Genomic DNA, 21,871 nt, shown 5'->3' on the forward strand with positions numbered 1-21,871 from the left:
CCACTCTTTTGCGTCAGGCTGACGATATAGAAACTATTAGCATAAAGGTTTCTTGCTGGGGACAATCTTTCCTGTTGTTTGCAGTATATCGAGCGCCCGGCTCACCATCCCAATTTCTGAGTGATTTGTGTGCGCATATCACGTCATTCGTACACAAAACAATTTTTTTAATAGGAGACTTTAATCTTCCAGGAGTTAATTGGGAACGTATTTCTTCCAGTGTAGAACTTGCTCCCCATGTCAGCTATATGCGTGACATAATCCTATGCCACAATTTACCACAAGTTGTAAATTTACCCACGCGCGTGCATAGTTCCTCGTCATCAGTACTTGATCTTGTGTTTGCCAGTAGAACAATCGAAACATTTTCAGTGTCGGTAGAACACGGCATATTTGACCATGAAATGGTGTGCTTTTCATGCAGTTTGGAAAAATGCGATCCGAGTAAAACGAAAAGTGTTTTAGTGAAGGACTTTTCGCGTGCCCAGGACGAAACTTTTTTAGATTATCTAGATGTTCACCTTAGCAGCTTTCAAGGAAGCAACGTTACAGAACTTTGGGACCGGTTCAAGGAACTTTGCACATACTTTATTCAAAATTACGTACCAAGCAAAACAAAGAAAACGGCGAAAGTTAATCCTTGGGTGACGCGAGAAGTCATTCACTTGAAAAGAAAAATAAAACGCTGGAGACGAAAGAACGCCCCTAGAACAAAAATCCAAAACGCGCAAGCTACGTTGAGCTCGTCTATTGGGCATGCGAAACGGCGGTACTTTAATCATATCTTACCCAATTTTATTCGCACAGCGCCACAAAAATTTTGGGCATTTCTCAGTAAAAACAAACAAACCAGTGGAGCAAATAGTTGATGGTGGCATTCTTATCGTCGAAAAGCAAAGTATTGCGGAAAATTTCAACGCATACTTCCACAGTGTCTTTACCAATACAAATGACCCTGCGCTTCCTTCTTCTTCATTGTCCGGTGCGAACCCGGAGCTTGTATCTGTACCTGGCATAGTTTCCATGCTCCTTAACTTGAAAACCAAATCTACCCCTGGTCCCGACAACATACCGAACGTTTTTCTGCGTCGATAGGCAGAAATGATATCGCTGTTTCTTGGTATTATTTTTCGTGCTTCATTATCCACAGCAACCCTTCCTACTGACTGGCGAACTGCACGTGTAGTGCCAGTACCGAAGAAGGGTGACCTAACACTGATAAGTAACTATCGCCCAATATCGCTAACGTCATCGTGCTGTAAGATGCTAGAACACATCATAGCTAACTTCATTACTAAATTCCTAAATGATAACAACGTTCTTTCACCTTTGCAGCATGGTTTTCGAAAGGGTTTTTCCACTGTCACCCAATTAACATCGGTTATCCATTCTTTTGCGAGTATTTTACACAAATCCGGCCAGGTAGATGTAATATTTTTAGACTTCAGGAAAGCATTTGACCTTGTTGCGCACTCAAAATTGATTGAAAAACTTCGATTAATTAACCTTCCTTGTTTCATTATTAATTGGGTTTCAGCGTACCTAAGGAACAGACAACAGTTTGTAAGCATTGACACTTAGAATTCCCGTGAACTGCCAGTTACCTCAGGTGTCCCTCAGGGTAGCGTTCTAGGGCCTTTATTGTTTTTAATATATATTAATGATATTACCAGCGTAATCACTGAACCCGTTCAAATAAAATTATTCGCTGATGATTGTGTGCTGTTTCGTGAAGTAACCAGCCGAGGTGATCAGATAACCCTGAACAATAACCTTCAAAATCTTCTTTGTTGGTGCAGTCGCTGGAATATGGAACTAAATGCTAACAAGTCAGTGTACATGAAAATAACTAAAAAATTAAATAGCCTATCTTTTCCTTATGCCCTAGGATCTGTACCGCTAACCGAGGTGAGGGAATATAAATATCTTGGCGTCACAATAACAAATTGCCTAAACTGGAATACTCACATTACTAACGTATGTGACTCAGCCTTTCGTAAACTTTGTCTGCTACGTCATAAATTAAAGCTAGCTCCCGTTGAAACTAAACTTTTAGCCTACACATCACTAATAAGACCAAAACTTGAGTATGCATGCATAGTATGGGACCCTTACACCAAAACTAACATTGATGCACTAGAAAGAATTCAGCGTAAAGCAATCAGATTTATTTTCTCAAAGTACCGCATGACTGATTCCCCGACAGCACTAATTAAAGAACATGGTATCCAAACACTGGAAATGAGAAGAAAAATCCAGCGGTTAAAATTTCTTTTTCTTCTTAAAAATAACCTCCTTTCCCTCACCCCAGAGCCTTATGTAATGCCAATGGTTGCACGCCGAACACGGCATCGCCACGCTGACTCTTTAACTCCCTATAATGCCAGAACTAACGTCTTTAAGTATTCTTTTTTCCCACGCACTATTACGGATTGGAACAATTTACCTCAGTCGCTACTAACCAGTATTGATTCCCTTGACAATCTCAATTATTGACATGTTGCTCTCTTGTGAATTGATTGCTGAAGTTGATCCTTGCGTTATTGTTCTTTTACTTCGCTTAAATTGTATTGATTCATTTATAAACATGTTCTTTATTTGTTTTGGAAATTTATTCATTACACGAGCAAGTGTTCTTTTCCGTGCTTTGTACTCGCAGCTGATGGATTGGATTGGTATTCTGCGCACTCTTAATTTACGTCTGGTATTGGTATTATCTCTTTTTATCATTGTATGCCGCTCCTGCTTGGGCCACGCCAAGGCCTGCAGTATTGTATAAATAAATAAATAAATAAATAAATAAAATAAAATAATTGAGAGGTAAAAGCAGAAGCATTGTGTAGCCCAGGTGTTTCCAAACTTTCTGGCCTTGTGGGACCCCACCTGCATTCTCAGAGTTCCGTGAAACCCCTGCACCCCTCTTCTTTATACCACCAATGTGCTCATCCACGGCCTCAGATTGGTTGTTGCGATTAATCATTCTTTCTTGCCAAGACTACTGGAGTGCGGATCTGGTGGTTTTAATTGTTAAATTCAAACTTTCATGTAAAAATCCATTTAAGGGGGATTGAATTGCATTCGTTTTGGCTGCATTCGTTTTGACCTTTTGCAGATCCCTAAAATTCCATTCATAGAACCCCTGGGTTCCATCGAACCTAGTTTGGGAACCTCTGCTCTGCTCTAGCCCATGCATGTTTGTTGATCACTCATGCAGACAAGGGCTGATGGGTGCTTTTGTCCCAGAGTATGATAATGTGAGTGGGTCTGCATAGCTGGCATGTTTCAATCTTTTCTGATGACGGCGCCTGTGTTTGTTTGCTAGGTTCCATGCATAAGCATTTGTGTGGCGAGGATATGGTTGCAACAGCTTGAAACGTACTGTGTCCATGGCTGATTTAAGCAGTGTGACAGGACGAGGACAAAGAAGGAAACAGACGGGACATGTAGTGTGCATCCATTTTCTTTGTTGTCATTGTCCTGTTGCGCTGCCTCAATTAGTTTCCTTTTGTATCGCAGTCAACACCAATCTGGCAGCAATCACTGGCCTTCAAGTCGCATCACTATTTGCTGGGGGTGTGCGAATGTTCAAAAATTTGAACATGGACTCTAATAGTCTCTGTTATTTGATTCGGTTTGAGAAGTAATTGTTTGAAATGGCCAAATGTTTGTTTCTTTTGAATTAAAGGAATAACAGCATATATTGGAGTCTGGAAGGAGAAACAAAAAATTAAATTGGAGGACTGTTCCGAATTTCTCTGCTCCATAGAGGCAGGCACCTTTTCGTGGGTGAACACACATGGCAAAACAACTTCAGTAACACTCGTTCAGTAACAGTTGCCCACTTTTAGGTGTCCTTTATACGAATTTGTTGCCTTGACTTATTATTTGGTCTCACGGTAAAAAAAAAAATAATAATAATAAAAAAATATTCTGGGGTTTTGCGTGCCAAAGCCATGATCTGATTATGAGGCACACCGCAGTGAGGGGACATGCTGTTTCCTTGTTTCAGTACTGCCATTTTCACGGTGCTTTAGATAACTAAAAGAATTTTTTCTTATTTATAAGCTTCTTAATTGTCTACATGTTCCATTGCAAATGGCACTACACACATTATCAATGTACATAAGCCGCTTTTTTTTTTTTACAGAAGACTCTGGATAATTCATATCTTGATTTTGTTTGGAAATGGTAAAATGTTCTGCATTTGGTTCAATATTCGCAGATCGTTTTTTTTTTCTCGATATATCAAAATAATGAAATTATTTTGATACATCTTATTCACTTATCTGCTGTTTGACTCATGCTTTTATTTTTGCTTACTTTGTCTCCATGTGTCTCAGCCGATGTACTACATGTGACAGCAAAAGTTTTCGTCACTCAGAAGCCGTAGAAAACTGTGTATCCCAGCAGTTTGAGCATAAGCTTGAAATTTATAGGTCAGTAGGCCGCAGCAATGTGTGCACTGCAACCCTTGAGGCTACTGTGCACATCAAGTTTTCCATGTTCTCTCTGTTACAACTGCTGTGCATACACCTTCTTATTATCTAAGACCAAAGTTTCGTCCCCAAAATGGCTTGCGACAAGATCAAACATAATTCCCCGAGGTGGCTGTGGGATGTTTATTGCTTGGCTGATTCGACAGTTCCAGATGTTTTATGGTCCATTAAAGCACACACAAAGAAAGAGGCACAGCCTTTGCAGCCCAGAGTCAGTAGACATTTTTAGCAGAGCATTTGTGGTCTGCTTCACTTAGACTGGTGTATCCTAACAATTTGCACCCAGACGGCCAGTGGAAGCGCTAGTGCATGTCCGCACAATGCCCATGGCAGCGGAACATAGAATGCTGCTTGTATTCAGCTCTGAAGCCAGTTGAGCAGAACATGAGGGTGCGTCTACTTGGTTTTCTTGTCGTTTTACAGCCAAGCTGACTGCGCATCCAGTGTGTTTCTGGGAGATGCGCTCATTAAGAAAAGGGTAATCAATGTAGCTGTCTGCAGCCACCTGTGCACGTGAAATGTCTGCGGAGTGAAGTGTTAAGATGCTCTACGTAAAAGTGTTGAATAAGACGCTAAGCCGCTCTAGTGTCAGCAACCCAATCGCATGAAGTGTCAACATCACTGGTGGGAGCCTGCTCATAGATGTGGAAGGTGCTTGGACATGATTCTCATTCCGCATGCCGCCATTAAACCCCATAAATCATCATCATCATTCCGCATGCTGCAACTCATTCCCTATGCTGCAAACTCATTCCGCATGCTGCAACAGATTTGGCCTTTGCTTCACATGTCGATACGCATGAGCACAGTTCAGCGCAGCTATTCGATGAGACTCTGTCTTCTCGGTCTCCGTCGAGCAATGCCATAGCCCGGGCTGTTTGTCCTGAAACCTAGGTTTGAAAGGAGGCATACTTGTTCTTGTTTACAAGAAATGGCTATTACCTACTACGGGAGGGGGGGATTAGCCAAGAAGTAGCCTTGATGAGCACGGCGTGGTAAATCTTAGGTGCCAAGCAATTACCTCTGATATTGGCTTGCATTAACGGCAGTCATATTACATTTTATTAATGTAACAATGCTTTTGAGGTGATGTAAATTTAGGAAATAAGGAAATAAAAGAATAGCTACCGTTAATGTCGTGGTTTAGGTGCAGTGGCATTTACCCACTATGCCAAATAAACTAGATGTGACACACTTTTGAGTGCTTACTTGAGTACCTTTAATGTATAATTTTGATCACAAAAGGATGAATTTTGTATCCTCAGATACTATCTTTAATGTGACCTGTTAAAGCAATTTTGGGAACTCTGAGAGGAAGCCTGTAACTCAACTTTACCCAACTGCAAATGTAATGCAGTTGTGGAGTTGAATTTTCTCCGGTATCTTGTTGTACCATGCAATGACACACAATTTGATAAATTTTTGCTGACAGGGCTGCATAGCTTGTGGAAAACTCATGCAAACCGAAAATGCTGAAAGAATAGCTTCTTTAAAAGTAATTTCAGTCAAATGACTATGCACCTGAAAGACAAATAGGATCAAGATGATTGTCATCCAGATTGGTATCCACTTTCGTTAGGTGTTTAGCTTCTTGTTTCTAGTTTTTAATGCGATAGAGGGTTTCTTTATATGGTACTGCTTGCTTTGCTGTCAGTGGTTATGATGTTAAAAAAACATGCCAAGATGTGAAGCAGACGGGTAAGTGCATAAATGTTAAATTGAGGGAACATGCTAACTATATCGACAAGGAATCTAGAAGCCACTTGGCTGATCATTGTGTGAGCTGTGGCTGCGTGCCATTGTTTAACAGTGCAAGTATATCTTGTTCCAGCACAGGGTTTAGATTATGTGAAGTTATGGAAGCATACCATATCTTGAACTGAGATGAAAGTGTCAGCTGCTCTTCAGTTGCACTGTCCGGCATTGTTGTCTGTACCTTCTTCATTTCTTGCCCGAGTTTTTGTGCATGTATGACTTACGTGAGGATTCCTAATAAGTAGAGGCCGGATCTTTAGACATTAAAAAAGCGTGTTTTAGGCGCCAAAAATAGGCCTGCAAAATATGTTTTAGGCCTCCAACGTCGTAAATGTAGGCACAATAAATCTTTACATAAATGCAAATTATTTCACACGAAGATGTGCGCGACCTGTATCTACGACAAAAAAACAAAAACAAAAAAACAAGAAATGTTATTTTGTATGATAGCACAAAGGCCCCAACAGTTGAACATAGCCGTGCAATTGCCCCATAAAACTACTAATGACGATCAGTTGGCTTAATTCTACAAGCACACTGCTCATATTCATGTTCAACAGCCATTGTACTCGAGCGTCGCATATAGTGAAACAGGCATGAAAAAGAATACCTGAAAGCTGGGAATACTGATGTAATAAAAAACGCTACTTTATGTCTGCCTGACGCAATTAAATTAAGACACAACAAAAACAGATAATAAATGCAAGAGAGACTACGATTTATTAAGAAATTAAGATGTTCTTACTGAGGACTATTAGGCACAACTCTGGCAATTTTCTCATATACAATGACATTATCCGAATTCCCGTCCCAACACTGACAAATACACTTCCACCCATTTGAAGTGCACATGTTTGAAGAAATATGTTTAGCGGGCACGCGGAACGTAATCACTGTGAAGATTGTGGAAACAATAGCAAACTACCACCATCTCCAGATTTTTCGATTCAAAATTGTGCCTCTTGTCACTGGGAATGATCTTGTACGCTGAGAATGAGTGCTCGATGGCAGTGAACACCTTAAAAAAAAGTAAATTACAAACAAAACAAAAGCCGCGTGCACATCACATTTTTCTTTCTTCTTTTGCTCTTTACTTTCCGCTGACGGTTCTCCATGGTTTCGCATTTGCCAACGGCGGCGCGTCCTATTTCACGGCTCCTAGCGGTTGTTTTCCGAAAGTTGGTTGAACTAGATGACTAGGTTGGGGGAACCCCATTGAGTTCCGAACAGTCAATGTTGCCCGGTAACATGAATAACGGTCTCTAACTGCACTCTAAAGGGAAACTTGAGGGTAAGTAGTGTTCTTATAGGCGCCGATACTGAAAATAAGCATTTATAGGCATTTAGGCACAAACGCCGAAATAGGCATTTATAGGCACCATAAAAACACTATAAAAGCCCTTCTTAACCTCTAATTCACGCTCGTATATCAAAGTGGGGCGATAGGAGCGCAAGGAACAAAAAAGGCATTTGCCTAAAATCCGGTCTCTACTAATAAGTATTGATCTGTGTTGTTTTAATGAGGTATTTCTGTTGCCAGTACTGCCATTGTCTGTCCTCTTCTTGTGTTCTGCTTGGTGCCTAAGACACTGCAATGAATCTATACCAGCTAGCCTTATGTTCACTTCTTGCGAACTGTTCTGGGCATGGGAAGAGTATTCGGCGACTTATTTATGGTGGAAAGTTCACTTTATTATCCGATTAATAGGCCTATTTTGACCGTGCCTCATTTATCGTGCTAAAGCAGATAAAATAATTTCATTCTTTCACATTGTTGCCTAGTTCGTAGTTTTTCAAGGATTGCCTTTCGCAAGAGGACTGCTGGTGAGATATGGTAGTTATAAGCATAATATATAAACCTTGCTGTTTTTTTTTCTTCCACTTTTTTCGAATTTATCAATGTTTGTGTGTGTGGGTCCCTAACGGCAGGCACATCAGATGTTCTAGTTTAGTTTTATAGGGGAAAAGTTTGGCTCCGCGCACAGCTTTTTCCAGTGTTCTTCCAAGTATACAATTCTAATCTTTTGATAACTCCCCCACATTATGTGCAATATGCTCATCTTGTCTCAAATCTGATCTTTATTTATTTATTTATTGATTTACAGAATACCTGCGTCGCCTCGAAGGCATTATCTAATTAGTTTTTGAGTTTGTTATGCCCAGTGAACATTAAAAGTTTAGAAATATAACCAGTGTATCGGCAAGTGTTAGAACGATTTCCGCCTGGTTTTGTTTTGTTTGAAATATTGCATGTAGGCATGATAGGATGGACACTTTCATTTAAAAAATTGGTAATTGACCAATAATAGAGCCACAGGGACTAGCTGCTGGTCATATTTTGCTGCACAAATGTTCTAGTGCATTGAAGATCCTATTTGCTGTTGTGTGAAATCATGTTATTTTTGTAGCAGCTGTTAAGAAACCCTTGTCGGATGTGTTCTTATGTTTTCCTTATCTTGCAGATGGGCATGTTGAAGAGCTCGAGCCATGACAGAACCATTGCTGCAATGGGCAGCCATGGCAAAGTGCAGTTCTCATCTAGTCTGTGTAAGTCTAAAATAATATTTTCTTCACATTTAACCTATTCTCTCTGGCTGCCATGAGTTTCTGACCATTATGTTCTAAGCTTCTAAATCGTGATAGGACACTTTTAAAGGGCCCCTTGCCAGGCCCCATTGGAAATTCTTGTTGTACACTAGGACTTGTAAAGGGCCGTTCAAAGAGCATTCTACTGCAAGATTTGTTTTTAAAAAGGGGTTTGATAGTAGCTGAGTTAGAAGCAAAAAAATGCCATAACACAGTGGTGCCAGGAGGCAAGGTACCTTTCCTGCACAGACGCTCTCTCCTGTTGCCTTGACCAGTGCCTGCAAGTGACATCCTCTCCTGCCTTTTCCCATATAGGAGCTGAGGGCCCATCCTCTCCTAAGAAGAATAGCTTCCGTTAGCTCTTTCGCCTGTTTTTGTGGTTGTCGGCGGTGGCCGGACTTTCACCGCCAATACAAAGGCCTGTGCACTCAGTCAACCGAGTTCTGTGGCGTCACTGCAGAAGGAATAGCATTCCAAATATTTTGCGGCCAGTGTTGGTAACTTAGTGACAAGGCTGCTAAATTAACAAGTTTTTAAGTCACCTTAACAATACACTTGCCTTTTTGAAGTCAGTGACCCTTTTTAGTAGTGATGTAAATAAAAAACAACCAGTAAACTTGTGCCCCGGTAAAATTTCTTCAGAAGGTTTGGCTACATTCAATGTCTCACTCCCATTTTAATATAAAGGGGATATATGCTCCTTTATTTTTCACCACTTGTAAAGACATACCAAAGAGCTTATTAACCACTTCTGTGCCATGGATGAGCTGGTCTTTTTGGCATGTTTCTGGTAAAAACTACTCATGATGAGCTCTGCTCGTTTGCAAAACTTGTCAGTTTATTGCAGTTCTTTTGTATAATGCTCTTAAGCTTCAGTTTTACAATAAAGCATTAATATTTTGTGTAACTAAACACTAGATTTTGACTAAATTGTCTTCCTTCAGTAAAAAAAAAAAAAAAAAATTCAGGATATTTGTGTGGCACTTCGGCTATAAGTGAGTCATCTGGATGCATGAAAGCTGCCTTTTTAGACAAAGCACAATCTCTAGATTTGTTGCTATTTTAGAAAATCGGGGGTTGCTTTCTTTTTATCACATCCCAAGCATTGACTTGCCACTGAAAGAGTTAATTGAATGTATAAAAAGAGTGAGGGGGAAGACATCTTAAAGCAATTAAAACATTTAAAAAATTTCAAGCGAATCATTTACATCATCACTTATGTAGTTTTCACAATAATTTATTGTTTTTGGCTGCAACCTGGCGACGCTAAAAAAAAGGTTACCAACACTAGTTGCTGCGTCATTTGATATGAAAGAGAGTAGTTGGTGTGTTGAACCATTATGATCGTTTTGGGAGACGGGCACAGAACGCCAGTGTTTTGTAATTGCATCAAACAGGACAACTGTGGGGTCACCAGGGAGTTGAGGGGGGAAATAAATCGGGAAGTTCCAGTTGACATCACCGATTTTGGTAAAGCAATCTGAACTGCTGCACAGAATGATCTTGCGTATGTTATCCGCTCTTGATCTGCCACTTGAACTGAATGCATAGCCTATGCACCCAACCCCCAGTGAAGCTGGAAATTGTGCACTGCAAGTTCTCCTTACCTCCCATTGGAATCCGCCATTGCTGATTGCTGAAATAAATGTGCCCACACCGAGATGGCCGACCACAGCCACAAGCAATAGTGACCACCAGCGACCACCAGCAAAGAGCTGTAAATGGCAGATTCCAGATTGTAGATGGTTTGTGATATATTTAAGTGAGCAGCTTAGTTATGCGAAAATGCACATAGTGGAAGTGTTTCATGAAAGGGAACGTTGGCATCTACCGGGAAGTAGCACCAAAAAGATGCTGTTTGTCCTTTTTGTTTACCTAACTTTTTAAGAGAAACGATTTATTGAACAAGTTGTAAAAACACCATTGGTTATTATTAGTTTGTCTAGCAGATATGTCATAGAGGAGGTCTATAAGTTGAAATTTATATTAAAGTGTGCCATTAAATTTCGCCATTGTTGTCACACAGGGGTTCCTGGAGCATCCTGGGGACCCCTCTGCAGCAGTTGTCGGGCCAGCTGAGCCATGGAGTGCGTGGCAGGAGGGTCAGGCCTTGGTGGCGCCCTCCCCAAGGTTCGCAGCAGCTCGCCCGGTGACTTGGGCTACCACACACTGTTGCCCGCACCAGGATGGCCAACCACAGCCACAAGCAATAGTCACCACCAGCGACCATCAGCAAAGAGCTGCCTCTTTGACCGACTGCCAGATGATCTGCTGCTTCGTGTTCTCGCCTGCCTTTCGAGCGACGAGCTGTGTCGGTGCGCTCGCGTCTGTCGGCGGTGGTACTTCCTTGCTGGGAGCCTCGCTTGTGGACCAGCATTGTGTTGGCATCTGAGCACCTGCCCGTCGACCAGGGTCACTTGAGGATCTTTAGTCCTGTGCCCACACTGAGGACATAGTCTGTCGATTCCCAGCTGAAATGGCAGCATTCACAAGGGTGCCCAATTGTGCACTTTGGACAGGATGCCCAAACTGCCAACCGAGCAGAGCCAACCGTTCAGACAACTACGGCTTAAAGTAAACCGCCAGATGGCAGCATTTACTCGATGATTTAGTTTTGTTCTGTGGTAGGACATGGCGTGCGGTGGCGGCGACCCATGCATAGCTGGTCCGTCAACGCGAAAAAGAAGCTTTTCATTTTTGTCATCTTCTTCGAGTGATGATGATTCGGATACAGATGTTTATCTTGTGTCCGGAAATGATGACAGCGATGACGGTGAATTGAGCAGCTCCTCCGGTGATGATGAAGACAGCTCGGAAGCGAACATCGCGAGTGCTCGCCAGTGGATCCTGCTTGATGTGGACAATCCTCCTGTGAAGCCTCCTCGCTTTCCCTTCTTGGCCATTCCAGGCAAGACTTTCAACTTGTCATCGTCAGATGACCTTATGGAATATATTCAGCAGTTTCTGGACGATGAACTCGTATCACTAGTGGTAGACGAAACCAATCGCAAAGCGGTTGAAACGTTGAAATGCTCTCCTCCAAGTGAACACTCCCGCCTCAAAAAATGGGTGCCGGTTACAAAGGAAGAGATGTGGGTATTCCTTGCACTCCTGCTACTGCAGGGAATAGCTCACAAGCCTCGACAGCAGTGGTACTGGTCCAAGAACAAGTTGTTGTCTACACCTGTTTTCGGAGAGGTTATGTCCTGCCACCGGTTTCTGCTAATTATGCTAATGTTGCACTTTGTGGACAATGCCAGCATCACCGATCTTAGTAGCCATCCACAGCCGAAGCTGTGCAAGATATGGCCATTTTTGGAGCGATTGTTGAAGAACTACCGCTTGGCATATATACCAGAAAGAGACATATCAATAGACGAAAGTCTAATGCTCTTCAAAGGAAGACTTGGATGGGTGCAATACATCCGCTCAAAAGAGCAAGATTTGGCTTGAAATTTTTCTTGCTTTGTGAGGCATCTTCGGGATATGTGTGGGATGTATTGATCTATACAGGAAAAGGCACAAATCTAGGCACGCCAGCAAATCTTCAACCTTGTTCACCAATGGGTACCAAAGTTGTTATGAAGCTCATCGAGCCTTTGCTAGGCAAGGGGTACTGCCTGACGATAGACAACTTCTATACTTCCCCAGAGTGTCAGTGTCAGTGGATGGGGGCTGAGAGATCTTTTGTCCTGTGCCGTCTTACTGAGTGCTGCTGAGGACATAGTCATGGGTTCGATTCCCAGCTGAACTGGCAGCATTCACAAGGGTGCAGAATGCAAAAACAATTGTGTAATTAACCTTAGGGGCACATTAAGTGGCCAGGTTAATTACACAATCAATATTAATCTGAAGCCCCTCTCCCCACATTATTGCATCTCTAAATGCTCATGGTTTGCTTATGTACTTTAAACTTTTCATAATTTGGTTTAATATTGAATGATTGAAATATCAGCTTGAGCATTATGTGTATTGTATAACGGATGTGCTGACGCATGGAAATGTCATGCTAAAAGGGCATTTAAGCAATTGGGGCACTGCTTCATTCGGCCAATGAAAGGGCAATGAGGCTCTGTTTTGTTCAATGATGTTGCCTTACCAACTAGCTCGGATTCAGACCTGTGTGGTAATGGGGAGTATGTTCTAGTCGTTGGCATTCTAAGTACCACAAAGGCTGATGGTCTCGGGTCAGATTCTGGTGATGCTTTGTCTGATATTTGTTTTACGAGAGCCTCCCCCGAGTTGCCACTACAGATTTGATTCCATTGTACATTTTGCCATTGCAGGCTTGCGTACCATTTTCCGGTTGCTGAGCCGGGATACTCCTGGTGTGTGTTCTGCTGTGGAGCGTATCTGCCTGAGCGGCTGCCTGTGCCTCACCGACAGTGGCCTAACTGCGGCGGCTCGGAGATGTCCTCAGCTGCGGACGCTAGAAGTGCGCGGGTGTTCCCAAGTCACGGATGTGGGTGTTTCAGAAGTGGTCACACGCTGCCTCAACTTGTCACGCCTCGATGTCACTGGTGAGCTGTGGGCTGATGCTGCTTTATCTGTTACAATTCACTCAGGAAAAAAAAGAGAGAGAGAGAGAACAAAGATCAATAATTCGAGACAGAATCAAAATTGCACAGTAAACTGACGTGCTTCAAATGTTGTTCGGCCCCCATGAGAAAGCTGCACGCAGATGCTGCTGCCTGTAGGGAAATGTCAGATGATGAAGAAAGTCTAAAAACTGTCACCCCTTTTGAACAATATTTGTTATCAGACATCATGGAAATGAAAGAGGAAGCTTGTTCTTTGAATTCTCAGTGTTTGTGTGTGTGCGTGTGTGAGAGAGAGAGAGAGCAACTTTCGGTTCACAGGGATGAGAGAAAAGCATCTAATTTTCCAACAGAAACACATTGAACTTGTCACTGACAGCCTAGACTAAAGGAGGCACCCATTTACAAATATTGAGGGGAAGAGAGTGTTTGGCAGGGAGCAACAACTTATTTACATAGATCCAACAAGGAGCAGCAATTCTCATGTAGTTTGTATTGATCTGTGACAAAGTTTCTGAAAAGAAAGGGCCTGCTGTAGAAAGACCTTCTGTAAAAATCTTGGCTTTCACCCTTAGAAAATTCCTTTAGTAGTATCCACACCCTGGTAAAGTATACTTACAAGGGCGAATTGAAAAGTCTTTGCCTCTATTTTTTTTTTTTAGCCAAATTACGGCTGTAAATGCGAAGTCAACATATCCATTCCCAGCGATGGACCTTTCTTGGACTTCCGGTAGCTCCGCGACACGGTACTGCTGTCAGTTGTTGAAGATGGCGGTTGTGCTTCACACGTCCACACCGTACGAGCAACGAAGTGTGATTCGTTTTCTATGGAGCAAAGGATGAATGCCCATCGAAATCCACAGGGAAATGCAGCCCACGTATGGGGAAAGGTGCCTCGCTTTCAGAAGTGTGTTTTTGATTTGCTGAAGAAGTTCCTTCTTCAGAAAACCGAAACAAACAGCGAGTCATGTGCAATGATGAAGCCAAGACAGCGGTCCGGCAGGGGTTCCACAGTCAGCCGGACGAATTCTACCGCAGAGGCATCTTAAATTTAGTGCTGCGATTGGACAAATGTCTGAACTGGCCTGGGGACTATGTGGAAAAATAGTGTAAGGCACGTAGAATGGTACGTATATTTGTAATGACCTGTATATACCTTATTTTGGCTAATAAAAAATAGGGGCAAAGACTTTTTGATTCTCCCTCATATAATGGACCAAAAACGTTTAGCAATCGGCCGGGTAATAGCCACAGATGTCGTGCATATTAGCTGGTTCACGGCTCCTGCGGCTGCAGGCAAGTGTAACCCGATAACCGCTAGCATCCAGTGCCAGCCTCCTCTCCCTGAGAGGGGGGGGGGCCTTTCTCTTCTAAAATAAACAGTCTGCTTTCAAACCTTGGACAGTAAAGACGTTTTCTTTCCTCCCAACGGTGTGAATATACTACAAAAGTGGCGACTCTAGCGCTTTCGACTGAGCAGCAGCCATGACTGACACAGAAGGGACTCTCAGCTCACAGGGTGGGGTTCAGTCAAGTTGAGGCCCGATTTCAACTGCGGCGCATCACATCCCAGGCGTCTAAGTACCTCCACATTGTAGCTGTGCTGACCCCCAACATCGCCGACACCATAGGCAACAGGCTCGTGTCTACCCCATCGGCCAACGCATTCGATGTGCTGTGGAGCACTGTCCTCAAACGATTGGAGGCGTAGGAGCAGAGTAGACTCCAGCAACTCCTTTCCAGGGAAGAGCTCGGACATCATTGGCCATCGCAATTGCTTCAATGAGAGTGTCAGCTCCCATTGCTTCGCAAGCTGTTCTTACAGCGATTGTCGCAATCAACGTGAATGATCCTCACTGGCTCCAATGACGTGGCTTTGAAATGCCTGGCTCAGCTCACCAACCGTATTGCAGACTGCTGCGCTCCACAGCAGTTGCTTATCGGTGGTTCAAGAACATAAAAAAAAAACAGACCACTTGTCTCGCTTGGAGGAGAAAGTGGATCGACTTGCTGCGGCGATCGAGAAGCTCGCCTTATCCACTAATCCCACCCAAATTCTATGTGCATCCGTTCTTCGTTCCGTGGTAGAAACCCACAGTACTGCAGCCTGTGGTGATTATTGTGGATTGAACACTAGGACCACGCCAGTCCAGTACCCTGTTCTTCGCATCCATGGCTTCAGCACTTATCTCGGGCGCACGACAATCTACACAAAGATAGATGTGATGGTCACTTACCATCAGATTCCTGTGAAGCTGAGTGACACCCCTAAGACGGTCGTAACACTTTTCGGCCTCTTTGGGGTTTTTCCGCATGCCTTATGGTCTAAAGAACGCGGCACAAAGCCTAGGTTTCAGTGATTTATGGACGAAGTGACGACGCGCAGACTGCCCTTTGTTTTTGTCTATTTAGATGGCATTTTGATTGCCAGCAGCACGCCGGAAGATCACAAAGACCATCTGCGCCTCCTCTTCAAGTGTCTCGGTGAACACGGACTCGTTTTGAAGTCCCAGAAATGCATTTTTGAGGTTGAAGCACTTGATTTTCATGGACACTGCATCGCTCCACAAGTCATCATGCCACTGGAAAACCTGGGTGCAGGTGGTCAAGGATTTTCCCGTACCAACCTCTTTCCATAAATTGCTCTAATTACTCGGGCTCTGTGCCGTGACTCCAAAAAGCACCCGAGTTTCACTGGTTAGCAGAGCACCAACAAGCCTTCCAAGAACCCAAAATCCAGCTGGCCTCCGCAGTGCTTCAGATGCACGCCCTTCCTGATGTGCAAACACGCGTGGTTGATGCTTCAACGATGGCAGCGGGAGCAGTACTACAACAGCAAGACGGCAACAACTGGCGCCTGATAGGTTTACTTTTGAAATGCCTCAAACCTGCAGAATTGTGCTACAGCACCTTTGGAAGAGAAATGTTGGGAATTTGTTATTAATAAATTATTTATTTATTTATTTATTTATTATATTTATTTATTTATTCGGTATACCTACATCGCCTGTATGGCATAATCGTAGGGAGGTTAAAATACAGGGGGTCACGATGGAAAAATATTCAGCAATATCAAAAAAATACATCAGTAGTTACAACATCGGTTAAGCTAACAAAGTACAGCAAAATCTAGAGCAGTTTCTTCCTTGAAGGTCGTACTTTTCACATCCTAACTGATCACAAGCAGTTGACATACGTGTTCGAGAACAATAGCTCCCCCTATTCGGAAAGACTACTGTAAGAACTTTCATTCATTTACAAATTATTCGCAGATATCCGCCTCAGAGAGCTCCTCGATCTTCTGTATTGGTCTGATGAGTGATTTTTGACAGCCTCCATAGCTTCAACCACCCAGGAAGCTACATGTAGACCCTGTCATGAATCCGCATATAGACAAACCGCATGTGTAGCTTAAGCACCGTCGTGGTGCTTAAGTTACGCATCCGCAGTGAAATGTTTGTGGTATGGCGTTAGTCTCGCCACGTGAACGATGTCACTTGCAGCTGACGACGACGCTGAGAGGTCGGCCGAGATGATTTCATATGTGACATCGGTCACTTGTCGCACCACACAATATAGGCCAGTGTAACGTGACAGCAGCTTTTTGAAAAGACTCACACGGCGCATAGGTGACCAGAGAACCCGGAGAAAAGTGCACATCGCGATGGTGTCAATCACAGAGGCGTCTCGATGCTCCTGTGAGGCCTCGAGACGGGTGTGGGCGAGCTGCCGCGCATGGTTGGCATGTACGACCGCATCGTGGGCGTATTCAGTGGCTGAACATGCGGGCGAGGGCGGCAAGGTGTCCAAGGGCAACGTGGGTTCTTGGCCACATAGGAGATAGAACGTTGAATAGCCAGCGGTGTCGTGACGCATGAATTATACACAAACGTCGTATATGGTAAATGAAGATCCCAGTCATGGTGGTCGGCCGCAACATACTTCGAAAGCATGTCGGTGATGGTCCGGTTGAGGCGCTCTGTGAAGCTGTTGGTCTGTGGGTGGTAGGACGTGTTGAATTTGTGCTTTGTCGAGCAGGAGTGGAGGATGTCCTCGACGACTGCCAAGAGAAAGCTACGGCCACGGTCAGTGAGTAATTGGCGCGGAGCACCGTGCTCTAAAATTATGTCGTAGAGAAGAAAGCCAGCGATGTCTGTAGCACAACTTGTCGGGAGGACTCTTGTGATTGCGTACTGCATATCGTAATCGGTAGCGACGGTGACCCATTTATTTCCGGAGCCCGAGAGAGAGGAAACGGCCCAAAAAGGTCTAAACCAACACGGAAAAAGGGTTTGGGTGGGATATCGATTGACTGGAGACATCCAGCCGGAAGCGTGAGGGCTTCCGGCACACGAGGGCTCGCAAGCGGCAACATAACGCCGCACGGAGCGCGAGACCCGTCCAAAAAAAGGGACGGCGTACACGGTCGTATGTGCGCGAGACGCCCAAGTGCCTAGCCAAGGGAGCGTTGTGAAGTTGGCAGAGGACAGTCGAACACAGGTGTGATGGAAGGACGAGCAGAAGGTGAGGGCCGTGGGGATCAAAACTGCAGCGGTATAATGTCCCCTCCTTGAGGAGAAACATCCGGAGAGAGGCGTCACCAGGCGTTGACTCCAGACGGTCAATGAGTGCTTGTAACGAAGGATCGCGTCATTGCTCGTTGCCAATTTGAAGCAAATGGGACACAGAGGAAACGGAAGCGATGGCGTCCGCATCTGCCGGTTCTTTGATGGGGTAGCAGAACAAACAATCTGCATCCTGGTGCAAGCGTCCCGTCTTATATACCACGGAGAAGGTATATTTTTGCAGGCATAAAGCCCAGCGAGCGAGTCATCCCGTGGGGTCCTTGAACGGGGATAGCCAGCAGAGAGCGTGGTGATCAGTGATGACACAGAATGGGCGTCCGTTCAAGTATCGACGAAACTTCGCAACTGCCCACACAAGAGCGAGGCACTCGCGCTCTGCGATTGAATAATTCCGCTCGGTAGGTGATAGAAGTCAGCTGGCGGGGGTTATGATACGGAACCGCCGCCACAGTACGTCTGCACTGAGGAGAAGGAAGACGACGTGTTCCCGCTTGATATAGCGTCACCATCTTGGCCTCCGTTAGCTTCCCTGTAAATAAATTGTAAATATTTTAGCCTTGGGCATCAGCTACACGTAAGAATACGTTGGCTTGCTTCATTCTGGAAATTGCTGCAGCTCCCGCTTACACGCGAGTGCATCCAGGATAAATATGTACCGCGAAAAACTATATTGCAGAGCAAGATTTCAAGCACATTTTTTATTGTCTTTTGTCATTGCAAAAAAATTATTTTGCCTAATTTTGCAAGGTAAATATTGCTGTGCTAGAAAATCAGTGTTCTTCAGGCGCAGCTGGAAAGAGAGTGTGTGTGTGTGCGCGCGCGTGCGCGCGTGCGTGCGTGTGTGTGCGTGCGTGCGTGCGTGCGTGCGGGTGCACGCTTCAATACCTGACATACGAATTCCAATAACAGGGCCCTTGCAGTTTGCATTGCTTTGCATGATCATTAACTGTCTGTGTTGTTATAGCTAGAATTGGATGTTTTTGTATTAATCTGATAAAATCTTGAAAACACTCCCTGCTAAACATTTGAAGATGTTGATTTATCCAAAACAACTTGGAATTTTGGTACCTTAAGGTGGATCACACTAAGAAAGCCGGAAGACTCCTGAATTTTGTGGAAAAAATAAACAAGAACGCAGAACCGTACTAATAGCATGGTGGTACTATAGTGCTGGCCATCCCACGGTATGTTGAGAATGTTCACACAGAGCTTTATCTCTGGGGCACGAGAAATCGAGCAGCACAAACTTGGAACAGAAGTTTTGCTATGTAGACCTCATTAATTCTGATATGGTGTTGGCCATACTGTCCGACACGGGCGAAATGCAAAAATGCCTGTGTCCGTGCATTATTGGGGGCACATTACAGATCCCCTGGTAGTCAAAATTAACTCGAGTCCCCCACTATGGCGTGCCTCATAATCAAATCATGGTTTTGGCACGTAAAACCCCAGAATTCAATTCCATACTGCGTGTGCAGGCTGTTACCAGGTAACGAGTATACGTCCGAGGCATGGGGCCAACTTGGAAATGGGTGAGTCCCTTGGTGGCCTGGCTCCATCGGGCGGAGGCCAATTGTACCTGCAGTACGTCGACCTTACCGACTGTCAAGCCTTGGAGGACTCGGGGCTGAAAGCCTTGGCCAGAGCATGCCCGCAGCTCACACATCTCTTCCTGCGGCGCTGTGTGCGGCTGACTGATGCTGCACTCAAGTGTGTGGCCAGCTACTGTGTTGTGCTGAGGGAGCTCAGCATCAGTGACTGCGTCCAGGCAAGGCACACATTCTGTGTTGCGTTCTCTCATGTTTTATCTGATGCAGGGAAATTAACGTGAGTTGTGGTTAGCATGTGCCATAAATTTCAATTTTAAGTGAAAAGTAGGAGTGCAAGTTATACATGAACTGTAGCTTCAGGTAGGGCTTCACGGCATTACCGTGCAGGCTGTGTGGCAGCAGGTCACACACGAAAAAGCAATATAGATACAGGCTGCTTTCTTCTGCTTTAGTTACAATAATCTTAATGTGGGTTGTTCACCTTCACATTACAGGTGAGTTCCATTAATTTGACCTTGACGGGATTGGCGAAATTTATCGAATTATCTGGCAGGTTGAATTAAAGGAGAGGCAGAAAAAACACTCACACCCACCACTGTTTTATTTGGCAGTATATTTGCTAGACTATAACTCGCCCATAAAAGGGTTCAAGTTAGAGAACTAACATACAAATGACATAAGAACTCCTAAACAAAGTATAAATATGATGCGCACCCATGAGACAGCACTTTATCATTGCCTATGGACCACTCACTGTACATATGATATGTGGCATCGATCAAAGAACTCCGCAGCAATCACAAACTGGATAGGGGCCCAAGCCTAGGTTAATATTAGTTCGTGCAGCGATGCATGCAATTCTCGGCAACTTAGAAACCTATCTTTTAAATAAGCTTTTGTAATCAGACTGAAAGTGGCGTGTCATCGTTGCCATTCTACATGAGAACTTGATCTGTTGCCATCTTGTGATTACGCTGGCTCTGATAATGGGCTGGTGCAAATGTTTGAACATAGTTTTGTATCGGATTGCTTTGCAAAGGCAATTCGGCCCAATTGTCCGAGAAAAAATGTTCACATTCGAAATGGGTATATACGGTAATCATTCATTGTGAGGTGCTGTTTTTGCTTGAATATCTTCCTAGGGCAGGCCGAATAGGCGTATTTGGCCTGCTGCCTAATATTTGCGTATTTGTGTATTTGTCAGTAAACTGCCTAAATAGTGGGATATTGGTTTGGCAAAGTTCATAGTCATTCCTGTCAAACATATATGTCAACGTGTTCTTTGAGAACAAGAAATTGCAACTGGTGCACCCGTCACCGTAGCAACAGCCAATCGTAAGGCGCTTTTCTCAGCGTGCCAGCCCACTGAGCCAACAGGAGAGCTGCGCATTGCAAACTTAGTCAGACCGTCCCCTGAATTTTTATGTTTGCACTTCTCCTACGTGGTTATCATAGGCAAGGAGGGTGGAAAGGGAAAGGCAATACTTTGAGCTTCGTCTGTCTGCTGTATAAGGCATTTTCAAGTGAACTCAGCTGGAAGTCTTTGCCAGTGCGTTTTCTTCATGTCTCAGTTATCAACTCTGTTAGCCATCAACTCTATTGTCACATGTATTTAAGGGAATAAACGGCACATATATTTTTGTATTATCTTCCCTCTTCATGTTTCTATTTATACTTTCAAAAATGGCAGAAATATGCTGTATTTGATTCGGTAATTATTGATCCTATCAAATATTTGTACTTTTCGAACACACCATGACTGTTCGGTGAGTGCTGAGAGGCTGTGCTGAAATATGTGTATATTTTGTCAATCATTCATTCTAGGTGACAGACTTTGGCCTGTACGAGCTTGCCAAGTTAGGTCCTCACCTACGCTACCTGAGCGTGGCCAAGTGCGAGAGGGTGTCAGATGCTGGGCTGAAGCAGGTGTGCCGGCACTGCTACCGGTTACGCTACCTCAACGCCCGAGGCTGTGAGGCGGTCTCGGACGCCACTCTGGAAGTCCTGGCTCGCTCTTGTCCAAGGCTTCGAGCCCTTGATGTTGGAAAATGCGAGGTGAGCAGAACAGCCTTGGGTCGAGGAAAGAGTTGAAGTGTCTGCACCATGTGCGTAATAACATAAATACCAAGTTTTCTTAAGCTTTTGCATTCGGCATTGACGATACATATATCGATACACTTAATTTTTATTTGGTGGTGGGGCATTAAGAAGACAACTTGCTCTAAAGGCACTATATTTGTAGCTTCAAATTGCAATTTTTCAGGGTTCTAAAGCATTATTTTTTACTCCAAATGATGATTTTCTCTTCTCTGAAAGTATTTCTGTTGTATCTAATGTTATACCTGCCAAGGTGGCTCAGT

The 21,871-nt window shown here is 44.0% G+C and overlaps 1 protein-coding gene across 1 annotated transcript in view; it reads left to right on the forward strand.

Annotated features, from left to right (window-relative positions):
• Positions 1-21,871, forward strand: part of LOC119456189 (F-box/LRR-repeat protein 7-like) — a 35,500-nt gene that overhangs the window by 3,922 nt on the left and 9,707 nt on the right. The window contains 6 exon segments of the mRNA XM_049669595.1: positions 8,714-8,798; positions 10,864-11,184; positions 11,187-11,249; positions 13,124-13,357; positions 19,440-19,729; positions 21,336-21,566. Coding sequence (XP_049525552.1) covers positions 10,920-11,184; positions 11,187-11,249; positions 13,124-13,357; positions 19,440-19,729; positions 21,336-21,566 — 1,083 coding nt within the window. The 5' untranslated portion in view covers positions 8,714-8,798; positions 10,864-10,919.

The sequence above is a fragment of the Dermacentor silvarum genome, chromosome 6 (assembly GCF_013339745.2).
Source record: "Dermacentor silvarum isolate Dsil-2018 chromosome 6, BIME_Dsil_1.4, whole genome shotgun sequence".
Taxonomy (NCBI): Eukaryota; Metazoa; Arthropoda; class Arachnida; order Ixodida; family Ixodidae; genus Dermacentor; species Dermacentor silvarum.